We start from the raw sequence: 25021 nt of genomic DNA on the forward strand, positions 1-25021 counted from the left end.
GTAACTGTTCCTCCTTCCTGTGCTGTACTTTAATGTTTGCGCGATTTGTTAGTGGAGAGTTTGTTATGTATCGCGTGGCACTGCATCCTTTATTTCCTTGTATGTTTTGTGCTTTTCCTGACTAGCGTTTCTTGCTTACTATCACAGTTCAATCAAGCGCTACTGAGTAGAGTTTTGTAATTAGGCGCTGCTTGTTGTTGAGCGCGTGATATTTATCGGCGTTTAAGTCTCGTTGTTGTCATGTTCGGGAATTTCGTTCGTAAATGCTCCGAGTGAGTGGTACCCTCCAGTGATTGTCAAGGAAATCGCAATATTTTGTTTTTAGTTATAAATTGGCGGAAGTGGGCTTCCTTGCAAGTGATGCCTGATTATTTTCCCTCGGAATAACGTCGATTGGTCGACACCATTTCACTACAGATCCTTACGTGTAAGGTTTTACTCTTTTGTTGTTGTACTGCACCATAACGCGCGAAAACTTGACTCCGTACGCGCCCCGTAACTTTGGCTTCTCTGTAAAGCTACCAAGCTATGCGCTGAAGTGGCTTTACTGTTTGGCAGGTGAAACTGTTTTCCAGGGCTTCTACACAGTAATACAAGATCCTTATAAATAGAGGCATTACTTTTTAAATGTCTGTGCTTGCAACTGATATCAGCAGCTTTCTTAAGACTTTCCAAAGAAGCCACATATAAGCTTTAGGAACCATGTTATCTAATATTTCTTTAGGTAACCATATCTTTAGGTAGCCTTGAAAGCTGGCAAGGATCGTACAGATGACGAAATACGTCTTCTGTATTGTTCCTTTCTTTTGATTATTGGGCCACGGGCAGAGTTACTAGTCGTCTTGAAGTATCCAGTAGAGGTGTGCATGAGTGACAAGAGAATACATTGCTAGCTTTCGTTCTTTCTGTATGCGGCTAGGTTGATAACGATGAAGCGAGATGATTGCCTGAAGATGCCAGTACACATTAAAAATGACTACACATAACCAGCAAAGACCAATAGTAAAACGTACAGAAATGTCTTAATTATTATTTGAACCAACATATCTTAAGGCATCTTTGAGTTTACAGGGAAATAGTTCTTGAAGTGTCGCTTTAGTTAGACGAATAATGGTCGTAAATTAAAAAAAAAAAAGAGGCGAGGGAATGCCCTCCTTGTGAAACGCAAAAAAAAAACGGTAATTGCTTATTTGGTGTGCAATTCAACAATGATACGTGTACTGTACGATTCATTAGATGACGAGTGAGAAGTGGGCATGTATTTCAATCACACTGACGTGCCCCATGCGTACTTTGAAGTTGTCGCCACAAGTGACTATACCATGTGCGATAGGTTACATTAATGTGTCGTGTTCGCATGCGGGAAACATGAGAACATGACTGCAAAATGCTCTGTTTCCGGATCACGTCCGAGCATGGTTCCGGTGGTGAATGCACAAAAATGAGGGAGTAAGATTTTCTCGGCATCCAGCACGATGTTTTCACTACTGTTACAGTGCTTTATGAGCTCGTAACGCCAATCTGGACAGGAAGTACTCTTCCGTGTAAGCGATGTTTGTGTTTAGTAGGAAGAAAACAGAGTTTATTAAAAAATGGCATAGAGGTTGGCCTTAGTTTGTATTCTCTGGGAGAAAACAGGAAAAGGGTTGATGATGACAGGAAGGAGTGATCCGTATGTAAAGTAACCACATATTTCAGTGATTTGATTAATGTATCGAAGGCTGACCGACGAAAAGAATGCAGATTAGACATTAGAGATCGAGGCTTCATTCCAATACTTCGGAGTTAGATGTAAGAGGCTGTATCACGAAGATTGCCCATGATTCGTACTACGCATCAGCGTCTTGGCGTCGCTCCACTGACTACGAATGATTACATAGCGTTGCGGTCAGAACGTGGTATAGAAGTTCGCATAAGGAGGTATTTCGAATGAAGCGATTTTGCCGTGTAACCACGTTTTGTTTTGTTTCGCACGAAAACGCTCATCATCTTCTGCCCTCGCTTCGATGACGCAGGTTGGAGAGCTCTTCGAGCGGCGGCTGCCGGCTGGCGCAAGGTTCCAGCAGCGGCGCGGGCTGCGGAGGCGGGGGCGGCCATGGTTCGTCCTCGGCCGCCGCGGCTGCGGCCGCGGCCCGGCCGGTCGAGCTCGCCTTCCGCGGCCTCAGCGTCTCGTGCGGCTCCAAGGCGCTGCTACAGGACGTCTCCGGCCTGGTGAAACCCGGGGAGATGCTCGCCGTCATGGGACCCTCCGGTGAGCCGCCTGTCTGCAGCCTTTATAGCAACGTTTCTTATACCGGTGTGTCACACGGGCACTTTCAGTCGCGATCAGGGCCGATCCGGATCAGGTGCTGCTACACGGTCACCTTTAATTCGCAATCAGGCCCACTCGGGATTAAGACGATCGCATTCAGCGCATCGCGATCCGGGAGCCAGATCGCGATTTGACTGACGTCTACGCCAAGCTCAATATAGGATTACAGTTTGGTCCGTGTAGCAGCGACCATATATCCTACCGTGATCAAGAAATCCGATCCGGATTGGCCCTGATCGCGATCAACAGTGCCCGTTTACACCGGTATTAGAGTAGGCATTCTATCGTACAGCTTTCCACATAAAAGTCGCGCGAGATTCCGCGCCGACGCTGAGGAAGCAGAGTCCGAGCGCAAGCATTCTCTATTGTCTCGTTCCACGGCATCACACAGAATTACAAGCTAACCCGCAGAACGTATTCTCGCTCTCCTCCCCCAACACGTCACTACCTAGAGAGCTGGATAGACCACTTCGCGCTCCACAGGTCTGCGAATTATCACACTCAACTAGAAATCACCTCGTAGACCATAAACAATTCTCCCCGCAATGACGTTTCTGCGGAGAACCCGGGTCTCTTCGGCGTGTAGTAGGCGAGTGCACAGAATTCCCATTAAAACCACCCAACCCTTACCACACCAACGGGCTTTGGTAGAGAGCCTTGGCCAGCTCCAACCTCGACGATCAGCTAAGTCTGGTCGCTAGCGCTCAGGACGCGGCCCGAGCTCAAGGCGTCCTGGATAAAGGACGCCTCTCCTAAGCTCTCTTCTCAAATAAAGACGTTTATTCTCTCTCTGTTCCATCCGTAACGTAAAGGCCAGTGAACCGATTGTCGAGGTAGTGAAGCCGGCGAGGAGATGGCAACGTGGGAAACTGACATCATCTCACAAAGGATTTCATTTACGGACAATACGGTCACCGCAAGAATTAACTGTCTGAAAGGATATGTGGAAAATACAACGCAGTACCGTACAGACCGCAACACGTCCCTATACCACGCGCGATAGTTTATAATATTGTGTCTTGTTCTCGTTGGGAAGTATGACAACATGACTGCGAAGTCATCTGTCTCAAGAAAAAGGGAAGCTGCTAAGCTAACCAAACGAGTATATACATGTAAATAGACGGAACAAAGGAAAGTAAAGAAAAGTGTTCTTTTGATCGTATTATAGACTAGCTTGTAACAAGAAAAAAAAAAAGTTACGCTATGAAGGCGGGCGGTTTCGTTAGAGTAACACTTGATAACATGAACTGTAATTATGTAATGCTCAAAATACGTCGATGACCTAGTTGTCTATTCGTTGTCGCTTTGACGACGACAGCGTGTTCTTTTATTGCGACACGGACAAGCTGGAAAAGTGGCCCGGACCAGTCGTTCTTGCGGTCTGTGTTGTTCTTTGTGTCAGATGTGTGTCTCAATAAGATCGCTGTCGTTAAACTGATAACGATGTCACGATTTTTCTTCTAACCTTCGCGAGCATTCTTGTCGAAGCAGTTTTCTCGATTGTTAACCCCTTTTCTTGCAGAACCAAACCCCTTTAACGAAACTTCAACGTCGGGTAACATTACGCAATCTTCTTGTCTCATTTCGCGCCACCGGAGAAAAGCAGCAGCATCTCCTGATCCGTGTATCCCGTCTCTTCGAGTCCTCGTTTCGCGTTCTGTCGCGATTCGGATTGAAAATTCTCGGAACGTTTTTCTTCTTTTCTTCCAATAAGCGATCGCGGGATGCTTTCTCTTCGTTTTCTGATATCGCCAAGCTTCGATATTGCTCACTCGGTAATACATCCAGCGTTTCGTATAGCCGAATTCCGTTCCAGAGAAAATTGGATTTCTGTAGCCAATCTGTCGTGTCTTTTTGCACGGAGCTCCGTAAATGTGGACGGAGACTTATCGTTGAGATCCCCACGGTACGTTTCTTCGGACTGATCTTTGCTGGTTACCAGCGTCGATCCGCTGTCGTACACGTGACGTAATTCTGTTGTCGAATCATCCCTTCAACGCCTCCCGCTTATTTCGAACCTCCTTATTGCGTTCTCAAGATAAACGAAGGCAGCAGTAGCTAAAAAAAAAAAAAAAAAACTTTTAAGTGAAGACGCACAGTGAGTGAGTGTCAAATGTGATTTTTTCCTTCCTTCCTTTCTCTCTTTCTGCACAGCAATTGTTCCCAGGTATTTATTTTCCAAAGCTGGCATGTAATTTGATATCTCTTCATCACGGGCACCACAAAACGAATCCCCCTGCATTTAGATATATTGATTAAAACTCTTGTAACCTTGTAACTTTTGTTCTGAAAAGAACCGTACTACCGGTGATCGGGCGTCTAAAGTTAACCTTTGAGGTCGACAAAAAAAATTTAGCGTCTGTTTTTTTTTTTTCTTTTTTGTAAGCGCTACTCATACAACTCTGTTGTCGGCTTTAGCAGTGTTGCTGACTCAAAAATACCAGGATACACGATGTCAGTATCGAAAAACGCTGGATTTGTTTAGCAACAACGACATTGTAACGCATTTAACGTTAGTTCCATTAAGAAGGGTTGTTAGATCATCGAGATATGTATTGGACAAGCTGGATAGATAAAAAGAAGTGGTCTTAATGACTGATTGACAATTATACGCTCGCATAGGTTACGTACGTTCGGTTTCTATTGCAGGCAAGATTCGCTGTATAAAACTTAGAACACCATAAAACACGATCTTACGAACTTACATAGACAACGGGTGCAAGTACTACTACCTGTGCAAACGCACAGGTAGTAGTACTTTTCACGCTGACTTGGTCGACAACCTTCAGCTCAGCTTAGCTCTGCGTCACGGACACTTCAAGGTTGAACCGTAGTAAAATATTTTCTAGGTGCACACGTACCCGAAATACGGGAAGGTCGAAACCACTCTCTCTTTCTCTCTAACACACACACACACGCGTGCACACATGCGCGCGCGAGTGCTCGAGCACAACGGGGTTTTCTGTTGAAGCGCGCGGGTGGGGCGAAATCCACTAGTAGCGGAATGGGTCGCCGAAACCCCGTTGCCCCCCTTTTTTTGTTGGACCGTTGCTTCCTTCTTGACGACAATTCTACCTACTATGCTTACTATACTACGCCGCGCTACTACGAGGTCGCTGGGTCAGGAGGTCCGTTCGAACTGTGAAAGGGCGGAATCCCTGTACGGCGGTCAGGAGATTCGGCGAAGGAAAGTGCAAGCGCCTTGGAGTGAAAAGTGAAAGCGGCGAGGAGGTCTTCTTTCGTTTGGCTGCCGCTTCGGAGGAGAGGGGCGAGAAAGCGAGCTCTAGGGACCATAGAAAGAAGCGGGCTCCCCCGCTATGCGAGCGCTCATCTGTGTCCTTCGTGAAGGAGATGGGGGAGGGGGGGGGGTGCGGCCTCATAATGCTTCCGCGGCGCGCGGTCTTCTCGTCCAACGAAGGGACCGCAGGTGCGCGCACGCGCTACACAATCGTATCTGCCGCGAGCGGCGCAATGTTCTCGTTCAAACCGTCGACGGGCTGGCTCCACAAGTGACGTGGTGCGTGCGCTTATATGCAGCATAGTCTTTCTCCCTCTCTCTCTCTCCGTAGTTTTCTCTCGCTCTCTTTCTGCCTTTGGTCGCAAGCTTGCTTGCCCGCTGGCGCCTGCGTACATAATAGCAGCCTACTACTCCTTCTCCTTGAAGCGGCATGCGTGCGGCATGCTGTCCAGACGAGCCATTCTTGCGGGAGGGCTCGCACGCCGCGGGAGATGGCGTCGACGGGAGGAGGCAATCGCTTCTCCTGCGCGCCGCGTGTTCTGCGGCAAAGAAGCCTTTCTTACGACGACGCCGACTTCCCGCGGTTAGGTTGAGATGGACGGGCCTCGGTGATTTAGGGTTGAAGCCTGAGGAAGAGAGTAGGGTGAGAGCATCAGGGGAGGGAGGGCAGGGGGAGGGAGGTCCGTTGCGCTTCTGTCCTACGTTTTTCGCTGGTGACCGAGGACAGAATGCTAACCACACACACACGCACAAAAGCATGGTGACGAATCATTTGGACAAGTAAGCCGCTCTGCTTGACACACAAACACACGTCAAGCAGCCTTTGTTGTGTGTAGGACCGGTGATGAAATCCGGAATACCATCGTACGAGTCCGGGAACCAACGAAACGTTTGCTGCTAGCGCCAGTTAGATAGTGATCCCCCCCTCCCTTCCCCTTTCCGTGGTAAAGGTAACGTTGAACCACAGCTTTCTTCTCTCTCTCTCTCTTTTCTAGAGCGAAAACCTTTTTCTCCGAAAAAGACCCGCTAGGTTGCGCCGAAGGACTCCATTCAGTTTGTGAGCGCCGCCTACCGGCAGTGACGAGCGAGTCCCCTTTTTTCTGGTTCGGAAGCTATGCCGCACTCGGGCACGGCCTTGGCAGCTGCGTGAGCTCAAGAAAGCACTAACACTGAAAGAGCTCTCGCGTAGCATCGTATGCGTGCCTTGAATGGCGGACTTGCAACTTTCACTTTCTTTTCTCCGGGGTCGTTTACCTCTGTGTAGAGATGTTCAAGGACGTTTGGTTCGCTATCAGGTCACAGCGAGACCCGTGGAATTCGCGCATCTTTCAGAGGTTCTAATTTTTTCGAAGTTCCTTGATATATTAACTGGCCATCCGTGGAGAGAAACAGTTTATATGCTTGAAATATTAGTGGAACTGCTGACTTGATGGTCGCGGGTTCGATCCGGGCCGCGGCGATCGCATTTCGATGGAGGTGAAATGCTAGAGGCCCGTGTACTGTGCGATGTTAGTACAGGTTAAAGACTACCCGATGGCCAAAATTTCTGGAGCTCTCGCAGTACGACGTGCCCCCATGATCATATCGAAGTTTTTGGACGTGAAACCCCAACAATTATTATATATATGACATGAACGCGCACTGCGTGCCTTCTCGACGAAACGCGTGCCTTTAACGCAAAGCTTCGTAAAAACCGCAGGCAAAAAGTATGACGTCAGATATACCCATTTGCTCTGAGGTTTTGCCCGCCTTTTGGTCTCTTGAGCTCGGACTCGTACATCAAGAAAGTAAATAACGATACGCCCTTACGTTGCTTCGCGAGTTAATGAATGGACGAGTGAGCTCATCGTATAAGAGAGAAAGAGCGGTTGTAAATGGCGGCATGTTGCGAATCCAACGGAGAGGCGGGTTACGAAAGCGCTACTACGAAGTGAAGTTGGCTCTGCGAGGAGAAGCGAGCTTTGTTTTTTCTGTTTTTTTTTTGTTTGTTTGTCGCGTTCTTTATGTGTTTCCCTTGCATTCTCGGCGCGCTCTGGGTGGCCACTTTCTCGTTGGAACACCGACAAAACCCCCCTCTGTACTCTCTACTGGCGCCTCAAAAGAACGTTGATCTTAAGAGCGTTTTTAAGATAAGCATTCCACGGATGGCGCCTGCGTAGTTCCCCTCAGTCTTTCATTCCCCAACCCTTCTCTTTTTTAAGCTGTTTTCTTTTTTGTGTTGTTTCCTCTACGCACAGTTCATGCTTGTACACAAGTAAATGTTAAACAAAAACGTAAGTTTCACCCTAAAGCGGGGGCAAAAAGCAATGCGGGGACAGCGCCACCGGTCGAGCGGTTTCTCCGCGGCTGTACTGCGACGGTGCACGATGACGTCATCGAATCGCAGCCGGATGAGCTCTTCCTCGGGCGGTGACGTCAGCATCCGGTTTACTCCGTGACTCGCGCATGCTCTCACGTTACCGCTGGGAATCTCCCCTCGTACGCGAGTGGATTAGTGGGAGATGTCCGCGTATCTTCTAAATATAGCGATTGCGTGACGCTTTGAACTACATAGATGGAAAGCTAAGAGAAGTATTCCGGCTCCAAGCAGAACTGCCTGTAGATATCAATGGGAAACCTTTTTTGTTCTCTACAATTAGAAATAAAATTGAGAAGTAATTGTTTGAAGGATGTACAGAGTTGACTGCTGTTTCCGGTCCTCGTTTGCGACTCCCACACGCTTACGGACCAGCTAGCAATAGCTCACAACACTTAAAACGTTGTGACGCCGCATTCCTAACAATGAATGATCTCTCGTTCATTCGAGTTTCGGCGTTTACGGCTGCGACGTGGGATGCTTCGCAAAGTTTTGAGACGAGCTTACCCGATTTCAAGTGGCCTTGCATGTCTCCGGTGCCGTAATATAGGCCACACGCGTTATAGATGGCTGCATTCGAGGCGGAAGCCGCGTACCAAACTCACCGCCGATGTCTCTGCCTCGAAAGAGACAATAAAGAAGGCACTGTTTGATAATTCCAGCGTCTAGCTCGACGGTCGTTATAAATAGACCAGTCATTCTGCGGGAATGTGGCGTTTTCGGGCTTCAAGCTGCGATCCCGTACCGCCGCCCGCTTCCGTACCGTTAACGGCAGCTTGCCTTACCCGAGCAACGGCGGTTGTTACAAACAAGTAAAAAAAAAAAGCTCTCGTCTGGCAACGCTGTGGAGGATGGGGCTTTGGAAAATGTGGGGATGTAGCTGCAAACTGTAATAATAAAAAAAATAATCGAAAGAAATAAAACGCCGCCGCGTACGCATGCAAAATGTCGTCGTAATAACGGAAACTGCGCGCGCTGGTATAGTCGTTGGAAGAAAATAATGCATATGGCATCGTAGCTTAACAGAAGGCGGCTTCAGGGCACTGGGAGGCGCCAACATTTTTAAGAGGACGGAGGATGAGAAGCCAGGCGGCGTTCTGGGTTCGAATCCCCCCCGGCGGGCGAAAAATTTTCGAAATAAATACTCTGAAAAGGTAGTGAAGAGGAGGGAAATCTAGGTCAGTGCGGTTCTCCCCGCCGCCGCCGCCGCCGCCATACCACCCCGTGCTTTGCTCGTGCAAACGAAGAACAGGCAACAGCGAAAGTCAGCTGCGTCATCGCAGTTCTGTCGGCCCTCTCTTGTGCAGACAGCGTGTCTGAGAGGGCCGAGGAAAAAAATATACGCACGAGGATCTCCAAAGAGGGTTCTTTCTTTCCGCTTTATATTAGCTTTTATTTCGGTCCCCGTTTATGCGGGGATGAAAGCAAATAAAACGTGGGTTTAGGTGTGTTGTCTACGGCACGAGCTTGCGCGCGAGCGACGTTTCCTGTATAGACACAGCAGCTGACAAAACAACTAACAGACAAAAGCTCTAGCAGACGAACAGCGCAGGGATCTGCAGCAGACGATGGAATTCGTGCCGGCACGCACTCACATACACCTCTGGGCGTCGTCTGCTCTGGCCTCCACCGTCGGCGCCATTTTGTTTATCTCAACGGACCTCTTATCCGTCACGGGTGCGCTCCTTCCCCGCGAGCGTACAGCGCGTGCAAAACTTGCACGCGCGCGAGTGAGCCTACATTACCGTTGTTTGGCGGAAAAGAGGAGGTGAACGCTCACGCGGGCAGATTGCGATTGGGTGAGGGCTAGCACAGGCTTGCATGCAGGCGGGGGGCCACGCAGGCAGGCAGGCAGGCACACGGTGGTCGTTATTTTTGTTTTCCTGTTTGTCGATGGCGGTGTTCGATAGCGGTTGGGGAGGCGGCATGCCGGCACTTTCGCCTTCGAAGAGAGAGAAAAAAAGCGCGGCTTGCTCGACCTGATTCTCAAACCGTGGGGCAGCCACTCCTCCCCCCCCCCCCTTAAGCCTCGCAATTCCCCCCACCTTCTGCTCGTAGCAGACGAACCGCTCCCCTTGTCGTCTGCTTCTTCTTCCCGCACCTCGCGAGCACGCGCGCCGAAAGTGAACGGAATCTTTTCTTCATCTTCTTCGGGCGCCTCGTGCTCCCCCCACCCATCCTCCCTTTCTAACGTTCCCCGTCGCCATTTTCTGTTTTGCTCGCTGCCTCCTCTTAACCGAAATAGGCGATAGCGGCTGAAAGAGCGGAGGGAAGAAGAGGGGGGGGGGGATGTGTTGAGAAGAAGAGTGGCGCGTGCTGCATACGCGAAGTCCAAGGAATCCTGGACGCATCCAGGCACAGCGGCATGGCTGTCCCGACAAGCAAAGCCTTCGAGACCGAAAGGCGCCGGACAAGTAGCGACAAAAGACCTTCGCTTTCCTCTTTTCTCCTTCATCGCATTCCACCATCGCGCGGATAAGTGCAGGGGAAAAAAATGGGGATACCGCCTGAAGGACGACGGGCTTTTGCGAAGGGAAACCCGAGCGACATACGAGGCGCGGACACATCGAAAAGTCGCGGTGTCAGAGGTGTCATCGAATGAAGAGCGCCGCATTCGCTGCTTCCTCTGCTCTACATATTCGCTTTTTATAACTGCGGGTCTCCCTCGAAGAAAACTGAGCGAAAGAGATTGACGCACGAAGGGGTCGGGGAAAAGGAAGCCTTCACCCGTCGCAAGTACTCCGTCAGCAGCGGCGGCAAGCGCCGGCAGCAGCCCAGTGTAGTCGGGGCTAGACAGATGGTTGGCGACAAGAGTAGACTTGAAAAGAATCCTCGAGATTGAATAAACAACACCGAGTCTAAAAGAAGAACGCGTCGCTGTTATAGGGGCGTCGGGAAAGAGAGGAGCTCTCGCGTGGGCCTCCCCGGAGAAGTACAAATACTATCTAGTACTGTACGACTTACCTTATATACGTTCCGGGGGGGGGGGGGGGGGGGCTCCGCTCGTCGACCTAGCGGCGGGCCTTTTGTTGTGCAGATGCCACGCCCTAATCAAAAAGGTGCCGCCGCTGCCGGGTCGGAAGAGCCCTCGTACGAAGGGGAAGTGACGCGGCCAGAGAAGCCTGCGTACGTGTAAACTAAACGCACCACTCCGAGAGCGTTGGGCCCAAAGTTATTTTTTTTTCTTTCGGGGGCACACACTTTCTACCGGGGGACCTATCTACTTCCGCATTTCATTCGAAACTTCAATGACCCCCCCTCCCCACATTTTCCTGGCATCGACCTCTAGCTTTTTTCTCTGTGTGTGTTTCTTTGTTCCTCTTAACGTCGCTTTCACTACATCCTCGTTTGCTGTTTTTGTTCCGCGCTGGGGATTGTATCCGGCTTTTATACTCTCCGTAGCGTGCTCTAATAAATTTGCATACTTAATTTAGTGCCTCTTCCCTCTCTGTGCACTTCCCTTAGGGAAAAAGAAGTTAGCTAGCCACGTGCTGCGCTAACTACTAAACTAGGCTAACTGTTCACTCAAGAGCTTACGCTCGAGCTAGTCTGAGGGATGCACAACGCGTTGCAAGCTGCCACGCTTCCTATGTACGGATGAAGTAAGGAAGCTATGCGAAACGGGTCACTTATCCCCATGCTGTTGCTGCTTTGGGGAGCATTGCGGAAGCCAGGCCACTTTCCCTTTCATATCTAGCTCACTTTCTCCTCCCGTGCCGCGTTCTTTCTCTGACGTGCATGTAGGCCGTGTATATGTGCTCCATGCAAAGGAGCATATGGTCTTTCCCGCGTGCTTTGGAACGGAAGAAAAGGAACACTTTCTTTTCCTTTTTTGGTTTGTTGGTTGCTTCCCCAATCCCGTATGGCTGATCGAGCGCGTTCCTGTTTTTCTTCTCTCTTCTCCATCTAAACCTTCGACCTGATTCTCATGGACGGTACGCTGGCTTTACACAAACGAACAGCAGATACAGTAAGCTCCTCCCCCGCCCCAATTTTACCTGGGACTATAGGAAGAAAGGGGGGGGGGGAGGAGGGGGGTACAAGAGGGCTCGACGCATCCTCTGGTTGAAGCTCTCCCCCCTGAGGATTCCCTTCTGTCGTCGGCATCACGCCCCAAGAACCGCTTCCTTCTGTCGTGATTCAGTTCCCTCTAATCTCTCCCGCCTTGTTCGGCCTTCTCAATCAACCGATACCCTCTTCACATACTTGGGACCGCGCCCCGAAGGAGCACGCGTGCGCTTTCCAAATATGCTTTATTTTTTCTTGTAAACATATATACACTCGCACAGACATGTGCGCGCATTCTCACACTGATATGGTGTATATACGCTTCCTTCCTTTCGTTAGTAGTGTCTAAGCAGTGACGAAGCGATTTTACACGGTCGTTTGCTACGGAAGAAGTGGATCCGTCCACATCAACGCTAAATTCAGTTCGGAGCGGGCGTCCAAAACCGCCGCCATGTTTTACGTACACACACTACGTTAACCACGCAAACACGGTAACACTAAATCTGAAAAATAGCGTGCGTATGGTAAACGCTACGGGGCGTTTAGCGTACTGCGCATGCGCATTTCGATCCCGCTATTCCGCTAAGCCTGCTAAACTAAAACTGTCAAATGTTGCTAATAGAGGTCTTGCGGACCAAAAAAAAAAAGGAATACGACGTGGCGATCACGGCGGTACGCAGTTCCCATACTTGCATTGCGGTATTACCGTCACTGCTAAAATACCTTGGTGTCCTGGTTTAGGCGTATACAGTACGCTCGTGCTGTGCGAATCTGCGGGGTACTAGAAGTGTTAATTCACTTCTAGTACCCCGATCTTCTGTACTTTTACAATGCATGCTTTGAATTGTTCTTGTATTGTATGTGTATTTAAAATACCGCGGGTATTTTGTATTTGTTGTGTTGTGTATTTAATTAGATAAAATATGCCATTGAAGTTAGCCTGTTGTTGCATTTGTATGCACACTCCCAATCATATTAACCGCAACTCTGCTCCTAACGTGCATACAAACATCATGTACTAGACTGGACATATGACTAGCCACACAGACTACGGGTCCAAATATTTGTCTAACCATTTTTTAATTGATTGATGATTGATTGATTGATTGATTGATTGATTGATTGATTGATTGATTGATTGATTGATTGATTATCGAGCGAGCGAGCGAGCGATGCGCTGGTGGTGGGGTGGAACGCTAAGAAAAAGGGAAAAAAAAAATGAAGAAAGCGGTCTTTGATATCTCACTCGTGCGCGTGTCTCCGCAGTGTGTGTCTGTGTTCCGAGACATAAATGCGGTTATTCCCTGATCCGTTCTAGCTCTTCCTCCTCTAGTTCAACACCCCCATCCAATTCACCCCCTGCTCCCTTCTTGCTTGATCGTGGTCGGCAGTGGAAGTTTCCCAAGTAATAGGAAAGCGCGGCGCCGTCTTAAAGCTGCAGCATACAATGCTTCAATAAAGTGTAGGATAAAACGACGTGTCGCACAGATAGGACGAAGCTCGCTGAACGACGGAGGCTAAGAAGAAGAATGAGAAAGGAAAACCCAATTAGCAGAGGGAAAGTGATTCGACAACGCATCGATTTCCATCCACCACAGGCCGTTTCTCACAGAAGGGCGTTGTACTCTTTTTCCACCGCAGCTGTTGAGGGTTTCACAGGCGGGGGGCTGCCCCACTTTCCATCCGCTGTCGTGGTACGTCTTATTGAATTATTGCGGGCCTGCGCTGGCAACTCTGCCAGTCTAGCTTCTGCAGCTGTATAGCCGTGTAGGAGGTTCAAGCGTTTCAAAGACCTTCTCAACAACGAAAAACTATATAGTCCCTGGAGGTTATAATAAACGTGTGACCGACATGCGTTCGTGCCGAGAAGTATGAACGGTACGTCGCACATTCGGTATCATCGCTCTCTCGTTTTCTCTCTTCCTACGTACGTCCGGATGATACGTTAAAAAAAAAAAGTGCTGGCGCAAAGGTCAGCATATTAAGTGAAACAAGAACTACGGTAGCCATGTATTGTTGCATTCCGTGGTTTTTCTTTTTTTTTTTTCTGTACCAAGGCGATTTCTTACGATACCTTCGGCAGCGAGGTTATGTGGAGAAGGTCGCTTTCTACACATCAGGATACATCGAATCAACGTTTCCACTTTTCTGTCTTTCTTCTTCTTCTTTTCTTTTGTTTTCTTTTTTTTTTTGTGTGCAGTAGTGTCAGACTGAGAACTCCTTTCATCCTTGCACACACGGGTGGACCGTGCTTCGGTTGACCTTCACGCAGCGGCACCATCTCCATGAGCGGATGTTGAGAGCCGACCTTTGTAAAGCTTGTTTGAAAGATTGGCGCACGTGTGTACGGCTGGTTCTACACCTCCGTGTTTCCTCCTTTCATTCTCCCACACGAATATGCGCATCGCTCGGGTTACGCGCAAACCGTTGATGCCACAACTCATCCTGCGCACTTGCCCCCCCCCCCTCCTTCTCGATCTGACATGCGAGAACAGTTTCACCCATTTATATAGTTTCGTTTTCGCTGCCCTCAACTTTTCTTCCATTTCGGCCCAAATTTCGGGGGGTTCCTGTCTAAGCTTTCTTTGCACCGACCCGTCACGAGTGTATACCCCGTTTCCGAATCGAGTGTGACCTTGTCCCATTTCTCTCAATGCCCCCCCCCCTTCCTTCTCGCCTCTTTCCCGCTGGTTTTTTCTCGAGATACGCTAGATTCAGTTGCTCGTCGAGGTTGTTCCATTCTCGTTTGCCACGTCGTTATTATTATTTGGCCCGGCTTTCCGTACCGGGCACAAAAAAGACAGAAAAGAAAATCGGGACCGAGTGCGCTTTGTAGTCGAAATCCAAGGTTATCTATCCACTCCGTGATGAAAAACCGTTCACTCACGGTCGCGCTGTGTCTGTTGCGAACGACGCTGCTGCTGTATAACCTTGCGGTGTTCAAGGTTTCTCCCTTTTTTTCCTGAAAAATGGGATCCCTCGACCGGACGCAGTTCCCATGTTTCTATCCTTTCTTTTCATGTTTCCGTGCAAAAAAAGGAGGGAGTATGTCGAGGTCGAACGGGGTGAGTTGTGGAAAAATTTTGGGAAGAAAAAAGGAAACGGGAAGCCTTTCGATTCGTGATGCATCAAGGTCGACGGGCGGGCTTAACGGAAAGCGAAAAAAAAAAAAAAGAGAAAACAGAGCGAATGAAGTCGTGTAGGAATTCAGGCAATGAATCCTATTGATCGCTTTTAAATATAAACACGCACATACATAAGCGGGTTTGGAGCACGATCTCTATTCTTGGGTCTGCTTTTGGAGGGCATAACAAGGCCGTGAAAGACGATGTTGCAGCTGTTTCAGGCTGTCCTATAAGACAGTCTGCGCTGTTGTAGCGATGATCGGTGCATAAAACCGAGCTCTCAACTTAAGTTCGTCTTGGTATATAACTATGTGCAGCGCAAAGAACCGAAGGCAGAGGGAAGACACATAAACGACAAAGATCTGCCTTTGTTTTCATTTCTTTGCGCTCCACAAGCCAGGATATATAGTTGTGTCAAGACATGTACCAACTATCCCGCCAGCAGATTTCTTCCAGTTAAAATTCGTGTTTATCGTAGCATACGGGTTGCAGGAATCCCAAAATCCGCATGCTCTGTTCTCCTTCTAATGTATCTCTAAGAAAAAAAGAAAAAAAGAGGGTCATTTATGTCACGCGATGCATGTGTATACGAAACTATGGTTGAAACTCGAACATATTTGCAAATATTCGAAACGCTTGATTCGTTAGAACCCGCGGTGGTAAACTTTTACCGCCGTAAACGTAATGAGGTGGAGAGTAAGATTGACTGATTGAAACTGCTTTATTGAGGTCCTCCGAGACGCGCCCTATAGCGCGCAGCGGGTGACTCCCACGTCGGGACCGCGAGGCCAAGCCTGTCGGCCGCTTCGGGGGCCTGTAGCTCAGGGATAAATCATTAGAGGTGCATTCGATCGTGTTCGAGCTGTCATAATTAACCCCGAGTTAGCCCCACTACTCGCGAGCCTGATCATCGTGTTATCCGAAGGTTGTAGGTTCTGTCCCGACCACCGGCAAGTTGTCTTCTCCTCCACTTTGAGTTATTTACATTTATATCGTAATTACCACATTACTGTTAAAGACTACAAACAATGCCCATATACTCTCCTTGGCTTCATTTTCTGTTGGTTTTCATTAGGTTGTACGACATAACGAAAAAAACGAGCCCTTCATCAATTCCCCTTCTTTCGTTCATCATCATCATATTGTGGTTTTCGCGCGTAAAACCTCGCACTTTATTTTTAAATTAACAGCGCATGCGTCACATGAAATACTGCATATTTAAACCTTGAATTTCAAGCGATGAGCTTCTAGCTTCGCGATAATTTCAGCAGCTCGTTCTTGTTCTTCGCTTTTTTTTTCCCCTCTTTTTTTCAAATCCGTGTTCCGTAGGTTTTTATGGCCGATTGAGCCATGCAGTCACCGCCCTCTAGGCGCCGTTACCTCTCTCTCTCTCCTATTATTTTTTCTTTTAGTTTTCAAAGAGCAGCCACACTCTTCCCAGCCATAAATACCGTTCAAGTACTCCGTCCCATCGGCGAGAGAATGTGTATTCGGCGCGCCATATACTCGCGTACAGCACACGCGAATGGCGAGCCATTCATCTCCACATGCTCGAGAGGCTTGTTGTTTCAAGGCGCCATCAATCAGTCCTGCCGGGGGCGTGCTTAAAACAAGGCGAGCACGGTAGCTCCGCTATCAACAGCAGCAGCAGCACTACTACTACTTGTACCCCTGTACGCCTTTGCTTGCCTCGTTGAACAGCTGGTTCACACGAGATGAACAATCCCTCGTCCTTAGCATCACACGCGCGGCATTGTATGTGTACGCGCAAGCTGCGCTGCGGCTCTCGCGTAGGCCCTGTCCTGCCGCGGTATGCGCGCAGTGCACTGCATGGTTGTGACTCGACCTCTCCCATTGTGCCTTTGGTTCACGATGTACGCGACTGTTTACTCGCCTCTTCGCTCTACTTAGTTCTTTTTTTTTCTTTTTATTCGTTAGCGTATGTGCGTTTGCTCTGCGAAGCGTTGACGGCGAATGGGTCCTCCCGAAAAGCTCGTTTAAGCACGTTTCTCTTTAGCCTGCGCTGCAAATAAACGTCTGATCCGGCCTGATAGACTCAAGATGGCCTGGAGTTTTCCTGCTTTCTTTCTTTCTTTCTTTCTTTCTTTCTTTCTTTCTTTCTTTCTTTCTTTCTTTCTTTCTTTCTTTCTTTCTTTCTTTCTTTCTTTCTTTCTTTCTTTCTTTCTTTCTTTGCGAAATCGATTCCGTGCTTGGAATGGAATTCGCGCCTATAATTAAGCTTCTTCCATCGGGTTAACTTGTATACATACTTATAAAAGTGGTGTTAGGGCGTAAAGTAAGACCACGACTATATATGGACGACGCTTATAGACTGGCAGTAAATTGCGCTTGTTGGTGCCCTGCTTAGTTATTGCCGGGTGATTCAGTGAGTTCGCCAAGTAGTAAACTGTCCATTTCAGCGCCAACTTATTGGACAGAGCTCAAGGGCTATGGCGGACCTGCAACCAATCGTAATTAGCGAGTGCCGCCGAGTCGAGCCCTTTATCCAATCAGCGTGTGCTGAAATGGGACAGTCCACTTTCTGGACTCCTGGAGAATGCCACTCCTACAGAATACGGAATACCACCCTGGCCTAACGTTGCGCCTCATACCCCACGCCTGATTTGCGTTAGGATAGATCGTCCTTCCTCGCGATTCAACGTGGAGGAGCAGCAACACTGGCAGTGTCGTAGAAATTCTTGACCACAGTGATATATTATCCCTTATTTCATAGCAAACAGCTCGCGAGAAACACTGACGTTGAAGAGCATGAGACCGGCACTGTATAGTCAACATGTTTATTGGTGCCTGCACAAATAAGTGCGGATCCTGTGCCATTCCATGTGCATGTTTCTACGCGCTGTGTACAATGATACCATGGCCCCCATAACCTTATGAGTCATTCATCTCCGTGCCCTCTTGTTCAGCAGTTCTCGTGTCTTTTGAGACGTAAAGCTTTTTCCATATTTTCCATATTTGTTTGCTCCATTAGCCAATGGAGCAAACAAAACTGAAGTTCAAGGAAACGTGGTCACGTGAGGTGATGAAAGATCGCTGAGCACGAAATGTCGCTGGAGCCATTTAGACGAGAGGAATTGTTTGTCTTCGTCAGCGCAGGTTACGTTTGTCCAAGCGTTGGGAAGTGGGAGTAGTCAGGTTGATGATGATGGCCGACTGACAACTGAAAAGGCGCACATTGGCGGAAAGAAAGCAGGCACAAAAGTTTTATCTGCGCATGCTCATGCAAAGGGCATGAGCATGCGCAGGTCTATCAACGCTGCACGGACCTATCAATCCGGCATGCGTGGACCTATCAAAGGACCTATCAATCCGGCTCGCGTGGGGTTCTACGTGAGCGATAACTGTTGAGGCATTTGATTTCGTCTTTAATGCAAGTCAATCGACGGTTGCCTCAGTTGTTAGTCGGCGTTTGTGTTGTCCTGACTTCTCACTTGTGCCCGTCCTTGCACACCGCCGTCTTTAACACCTATTAGAACCGTGCGTGCGCCGCGCGCGTGATCTTTTCACACGCCTGATTTCCGGTGCCGCATTTGTGGTAACTTGCACGAATGTGTTCTTTATCTATTTTTTCGTAATAAGTCGTGGTAGGGCTGAGGGTGAGATTGCAACTCCCCGGGTCCCCCCCTCGCGTGACGGGGGATGCCGGTGTGCCCATGCCTGTCCCCTCGTCATGCACGGCACATCTCGCCGCTTCGCCCGGAGAGAAAGACAGCTTCTTTTCCGTTTGGCTGGCTGGCTGGCTAGCTGGCGGGCCAGCGCAGCTTCTCTTCATGGGACGCGCAAGCACACAGCCGGGCGACGATAAGTCGAGAAGCGGGTCAAGGACGGTGCCGCTAACGCCCCCCCCCTCTCCCCACTTCCCCCATATGCGGGGGATGAAAAGAATGAATCCACCCAAAAGACAAAAGCGCCCAAGCATCCAAGGCGCGCCGCTTGGAAGACGGGGGCCTCTACTACCACTACTACCGTCGCTACTACGTCCACCGCCACCCGGCCAAAACAGCCAAAACATGCTCTCTCTCTCTCTTACCTCTCCCCTTCCACTTTCCTGCTTTAGGAAGGAGCCTCTTGAGTGACTACTATATACGTGTGTGCGTTGCGCCATCGTGCTGCTTCGTTTGCGGCGGCGGCTGCTGCATCTGCGGTGTGCCGACCTCGTTTTCCGTCTCGTGTTGTTCGTCGCGCCGCCTCCCCGGTCTGGTGCTCACCCCTCCGCATCCTCCGCTGTGTCGCATCCGTCCGTTCTCGCACTCTGAGGAGCTAGAGAGAGAGAAAGAAAAAGGTAGAAAGAGCGTATGTAGCAAGCGGCCGTGTCAGTTGTACGTGCCTGCCTCACCAAGAGCCTTGCTTGCAGGATCCTGAGACATAATAAGCCAATCAGATGACGCAAAGACGAGAAGCACCTCATTTCGATACATTGGCTGCAATCGGCCTCCAAAGCCAGTGCGTTTCGAAAATTGAACCGCATTTTACCAAGGCTAAAGGGTAAGCCTTGGTAAAATGTATGTTCGTGCATACATGGTTTACCCTTACCCTTAACTAACTACGCAAAATAAATACATTCGTGCGTGCGTTTGTATGTGTGCGTTTATGTATACACATTCACAAATTGAAAATTTACGGGGGGGGGGGGGTTAAACACCGAACGCCTCGCCCCATCTGGCTACGCCAGTGACTTCTTGTCTTGCGTACTTTTATGTTGGTCATTATTCCTTGCTAGATAGCAGTTATGGGTAGAAGAAACCGGAAGCTGAGGAAGGGAGGGGTAAGGTGATCGGCACACGCCCAGTGTGTTATCCACTGGCTACGTCCTTGGCTACACATGCACTTTATCATTTGGAGCCTTGTCTAACCCCATACTCCCCCCACTCCTGTCTTTTTTTTTTTTATGGTTCCCTAAATTAAAAGCTTACGAAACGTCGCAGTGCGTGCGAAATTTTTACCATATGTTGTTTTCAACCATTCGCGTACTACCTGCTTCGAGCCGCTGTATATCGTATCTTTAGACTACGGGGAGGAATGGGCAGCCAATACGGACAGCTGTATGGTTAACAGCAATCGTGCGCGCAGGCGTTCGAACCCAGGGAGTGGCACGTGCGGCACGTTCTGCGGTGATACGTGGGCCCCCTAATGGAGAACCCTGAGCAAGCCTATCTCAACTACCATCATGTTTCAGCATCCGTATGTACTAGGCCGTGTGGCGAATGCACGATATGTCAGGCTACGCTTAAACTTCTTGAATCTGGCGTATAGATAAACAGAGAGAGCGGAAGAAAGAGAGAGAGAGAAGACGGACAAGGGGTTAGTGTGAAAGGAGAGGCGAAGTACCGGCGTAGACAGGGTTAGTTAACACTACAGTACAGTGAGTGGTCTGGTCCATACTTCGAGTTTGTCGGATGCGGACGGTGAACACTTGTCTCTATATAATCAGACATGACTGTCAAAGATGTCAAATGTATTTCCGGTGCGCGTGTGTGTGCCATATGTCTGCCGTGCACCCATGTGTGCTGTCCACGCCCCGTTCAGCAGACGGGCGCGAAACTTGTTCGTTTTATTTTTTTTTTCCGCAGTGCGCACAGATAGGACATCTTGTTTCGAGGCGGGAGCAGCACGCGTGTACTCGCCACGTGTATAGCCGCACTGATTTCTCATATGCCCCCGCTGAGTGTTCAGCTTGGCTGTATCTAATCGGTTTCTAACGCGCGCGCTTTAACGACTTAACAGCGGGATCAGAGAGGGTGCAAGAAAGGAATGCGTTGGTACGTCCTTCGTTCCGACCTTGAGATAACCGGACCAAGGACGCAGATTCCACATTAGTCTCATCGTGTGCTCGCGTCGTTTTCCCCGAAAAAATGCCTGCCGATAACCGCGCCTTGACGAACCACGTCGTTGAAGCCCACACAAGATGGTCAAGTGGCAAGCGAGCGTCTTGCTCAAGCACATTTGCCTTCTGGTAATCACTCGTGGTGTGGCCTAGACAGTTCTACGCATGCGCTTATCTGCTGCCATCCCTGGTTGTTAAAGTCACTGATTTATATCTAATCGTCATCAGCCTGACTATATGCGCCCACTGCAGACAAAGGGCTCCTGCCATGTTTCTCCAATCAGCGCGGTCCTGTGCTCGCGTGTTTGCATTCTCTACATGCCCTGCCCATCCCCATTTCCTCTTCTTGATTTCCGAGTTGCTGCAGATTCAACCGACATCTGCTGAGAAGAAAAATATTATTTTCACCTTCCAGTCGCCTTATGGCGAAGGCCTAAGGGACCGTGGGACTTTTTCGAACGCTTTCCCGGAAACATCGCCGATGTGGAGTTAACTAAGACGTACTCTTCTTGATGCGGTCGCTTACGACTTGTAACTCGGTTTTCAGTAGTGCTTCTTCTAAAGGATGCGCACATTTACGGGTCACAAACACCGAGTGCATATCGGCTTAAAAAAAAAAAAAGATCGCTTCCGGTGGGCGGAGTGTCACCGTCGTTATTGATGGAAGCTTGCCGGCGCTGTCTGGCAAGCGCACGTGTTCGACAGGGACAGCTTGCCTGAAAGACAAGACACTGTGGGGTGAACGAAAAAACGTAAATGAAACAAAACACGAGTTTGCTCGTTTCTTGTTGGTAAAGTGAGACGTTTCGAAGTGAAGCAGCGTAAACACGGAAGGCTAGCTGATGCTGGCCACGTACCGAAAGGTTTGGTCTCCCATGAAGAGAGGAGCGGGGTGGTTGGTGGCCGTTATGGAACACGGGGTGTACACGACGGGAACATGTTTGTTGGCATCGGAGCGCGTCGTCTGCTCTTGCAAAACGCCGCAGAAGTTTCGTCTGCTTTCTGTAAGCATTGCCAGACGACGAGCGTTGCTTATGTTTCTTTCTCGTGTCGTCTGCTAGCCCGGAGCTTCCTTTCCCACGTCTCATTTTCGACCACTGGTTTCCTGGTCCTTTTCGCGGAACCCTTTTATTTTTAAATTTATTTATTTAAACGCGCTTCCGTACGTTCTTTTTGCGGCGGGTCGGGGTGGTCGACCTCTGCTGTCAGACCACGACCTTAAGTTATACCTCGGTATTCTCTCTTTTGTTTAGTTTTTTTTTATTTCATGAGCGAAAAGAAAACAGACTTGTGGCCAGGAGAGTGCTATGGACGCGGGAAAGCTCTTTAGCCCTTGTGTGTGTTGCGTCTCGAGCCGTGGAGCCTCAGACACCTAAATAGCCGTAACCCGGTTGTAACGAACAGTCCTTTTTATGCGCCAGAAATAGTTGTATGCATCCGGCTGTTCGAGAAACCCAGAAAACGAACCTATAGGATTATTTCGATGCGTACAGACTTTGTGACAGGAAAGTGCTAGATGCAGATGCTCTTAGAGTTGTGTATGTTGACTGTCTGACGCCCTGGCGCCTCAGACACCGAGACAGCCATACGGGCATCTTATAAGATAAATATACTTCGATATGTCCTGTAATTAGGCAAATCGAAACTCACCCAAAAAGCGGACGTGCGAAATGTATTCCGGACATGAGCGTACCCATGGGGGATGTCCGGAAGTTCTGGCCCCAACCTTGAAGTCTGCGTGCGCGGCGTCGGCGTGTGGCACGTGACAAACTCGTGCAGCCCTCCACGGCAGTTACTCTATCGTTAGAACACGTTCACTGGAAGGTACGCTAATAAATTATTACATATTATCGTAAATGTATGTGCGGTCATGATCATCATCATCGATGTCGCAATTACTACACTACAGTCAGAAACAACAAATAATGTCGCCTATGCTATCCTTGGCTTAACTGTCTGTCGGATTCATTTGGTTATGTCTAACAAAAAAAACGAGCCCTCGGAGAATTCCCCTTCTTTCATTCTACATCTTCGGAGCACGATCGAGGAGCAATGATCGCGTGCCCACCATTACAATAGCGTCACGAAAATGTGGGCCGCGAACTTATCGTGGAGAATGTACAGCTTCCTCGAACGGGCGCGTCTTGTTGGTAGGACTGTCGCGTCGCGTCATCGGGAACACTTCTAGCCGGAGGAGTGCGCGAGAACTGACGTGCGATATCTGCAAGGGTGCTTCACTGCACGACACTGCTGCTGTGTGGCAGAGCAACTTGGCTCGCAGGGGTCGCGCGAATGTACAGTGTGGGACAATCAAAGTACGAGCGAGTTAGGCGTCATCTAAAACGCGTTCCTCCGTTCTTGTGCCAGCCAGCACGTGCAAATGTAAGCGTGATTTCAGCTTTCACGCTTAATTTGAGGCCTAATCTATTTGGCAATCGCATAATCAGCGGTTCGAAATTAGGATTTCTAGTTATCACTCGCGAAAACTGTTCTTCTTTGCAATTCCTTGTTCGCGTTCCATTTGTACTTGGTTGTACGTAAACCTGTCGGAAACGGTAAATTGGTAATATGTGGGAAAGTTGTTGTCTTGTATGCATGTGTCTTATGCGTGATGTAGTCATATGATGTGATCACTCGTTGATGTACTCATTTTATGACGTCGCGTGACGTAGACGTTGCAATTATAATGACATACATGGTCACTTGGCGATGTGACGGTGATGACGCCGATGATAACGCCATGATGACGTCACCACTGGGCACCATGTGATGACGCTTTTCTCGCTCTTTTCGAGAAGCTTGTGAACTTGACTATGGTCACCTTTTCTTTTTTCACTCAGTTGGCCAAGGACTTGTAGGTGAACATACAATGATTTGTCATAAACTAAAAAGGTGTATTAATGCAAGCTTATTGGTTTGATTTCTCATAAACTGAAACATACAGAAAACTGAAAACTGTGCAAGGACAATACGGAGTAGAAGCGACGAGACAGTGCCCTGTCTTATTGCTTTTATTCTGTGTCCAGTCCTAGCGCTGTTTTCAATTTGCAGGATGATTTTTCCTAACTTGTCTGTATTGGTCAGATTTGAGAGGTCATCTAAATCAAAGGTACAGAAGCACTAATAACCCTGTCCTCTTTTTTTGTGCTCGTGCAGGTTCTGGCAAGACAACCCTTCTTAATGCCTTGGCTGGCCGCATCCGCATGGACTCCGGCGTTGTACTCCTCAACAGCGAGCCACTGAACAAGCAGCTCCGCAGGCGCATCTGTTATGTCCTCCAGCAAGACATATTCTTCCCAGACCTTACACTCAGGCAGACACTCAATGTGAGTTGGCTCCAAGTACTGTACACTGGTTAACTTGGCAGAAGGATTGAAGTTGTTTGTCACATGTAGCCACAAACTGTACTAGCGTGTTGTATTGGGCAGGGTAATAGATTTACTGAACTTGAAGCAAAAAACAGCTCTAGGGACACAATGATACGAGAAAAATGTGACACGAAGTAAAGTCGGTGCCATGTTTATCTTCTCTAATTATATATATTGTCAGCCCAGTATCTTCGAAGCTTTTTTTCTTTATTCGTTAAAAGTAGGGATAAGTGTGCCATCGGGTCTTCAGTATCGTTTTACCGAAGTGAAATCTTGCAACTATCCATCATGTGACATGGCACCATTTACGGTAATTTCTTATATCCTGATTTACTTGTATCACTTGATCCCTAGTACATGTTGACATGGAAGCCTGATCAATCTTAGTTGTTAGCAAGTGCCATGTGTGTATGCTCTCATTTTACTATCACTCCTTACAGTCTTCTTTCCTTGAATGGCTAAATGGATGGAAACAATTTTTGTATTCGCCTAAGTGTGTTTGTTTGCTGAAGTAACGAAAACAAGAAAGAGGAAACGAAATAGTTGCACAAGCGAGCTCTTTTTTTTGTGACTCCTTAATAGTCTGCTAAACAAGTTAAATGAGGCATCTAATAATTCAGATCTTTACCAAATAACGATGGTGTTGGAAGCTTGTTGAGCCCACCACACACGCATGTTTAAATGCACCTAAGTCTAAAGAGAAATCTTAAAAGGGGCCCTGCGACACTTTTTCAGCATGGTCAAAAAGCGCTGCCGATCGGTAGTCGAGG

The 25021-nt window shown here is 48.6% G+C and overlaps 1 protein-coding gene across 4 annotated transcripts in view; it reads left to right on the forward strand.

Annotated features, from left to right (window-relative positions):
* LOC119389809 (uncharacterized) overlaps window positions 1-25021 on the forward strand; it is a 202469-nt gene that overhangs the window by 144932 nt on the left and 32516 nt on the right. For all 4 annotated transcript variants that reach the window (XM_037657200.2, XM_037657203.2, XM_037657201.2 and 1 more), the window contains exons 2-3: window positions 2016-2251; window positions 24040-24209. In XM_037657200.2, coding sequence (XP_037513128.1) covers window positions 2016-2251; window positions 24040-24209 — 406 coding nt within the window. The remainder of the gene's footprint in view (window positions 1-2015; window positions 2252-24039; window positions 24210-25021) is intronic.

This window comes from Rhipicephalus sanguineus, chromosome 4 (genome assembly GCF_013339695.2).
Source record: "Rhipicephalus sanguineus isolate Rsan-2018 chromosome 4, BIME_Rsan_1.4, whole genome shotgun sequence".
In the NCBI taxonomy this organism is placed as follows: Eukaryota; Metazoa; Arthropoda; class Arachnida; order Ixodida; family Ixodidae; genus Rhipicephalus; species Rhipicephalus sanguineus.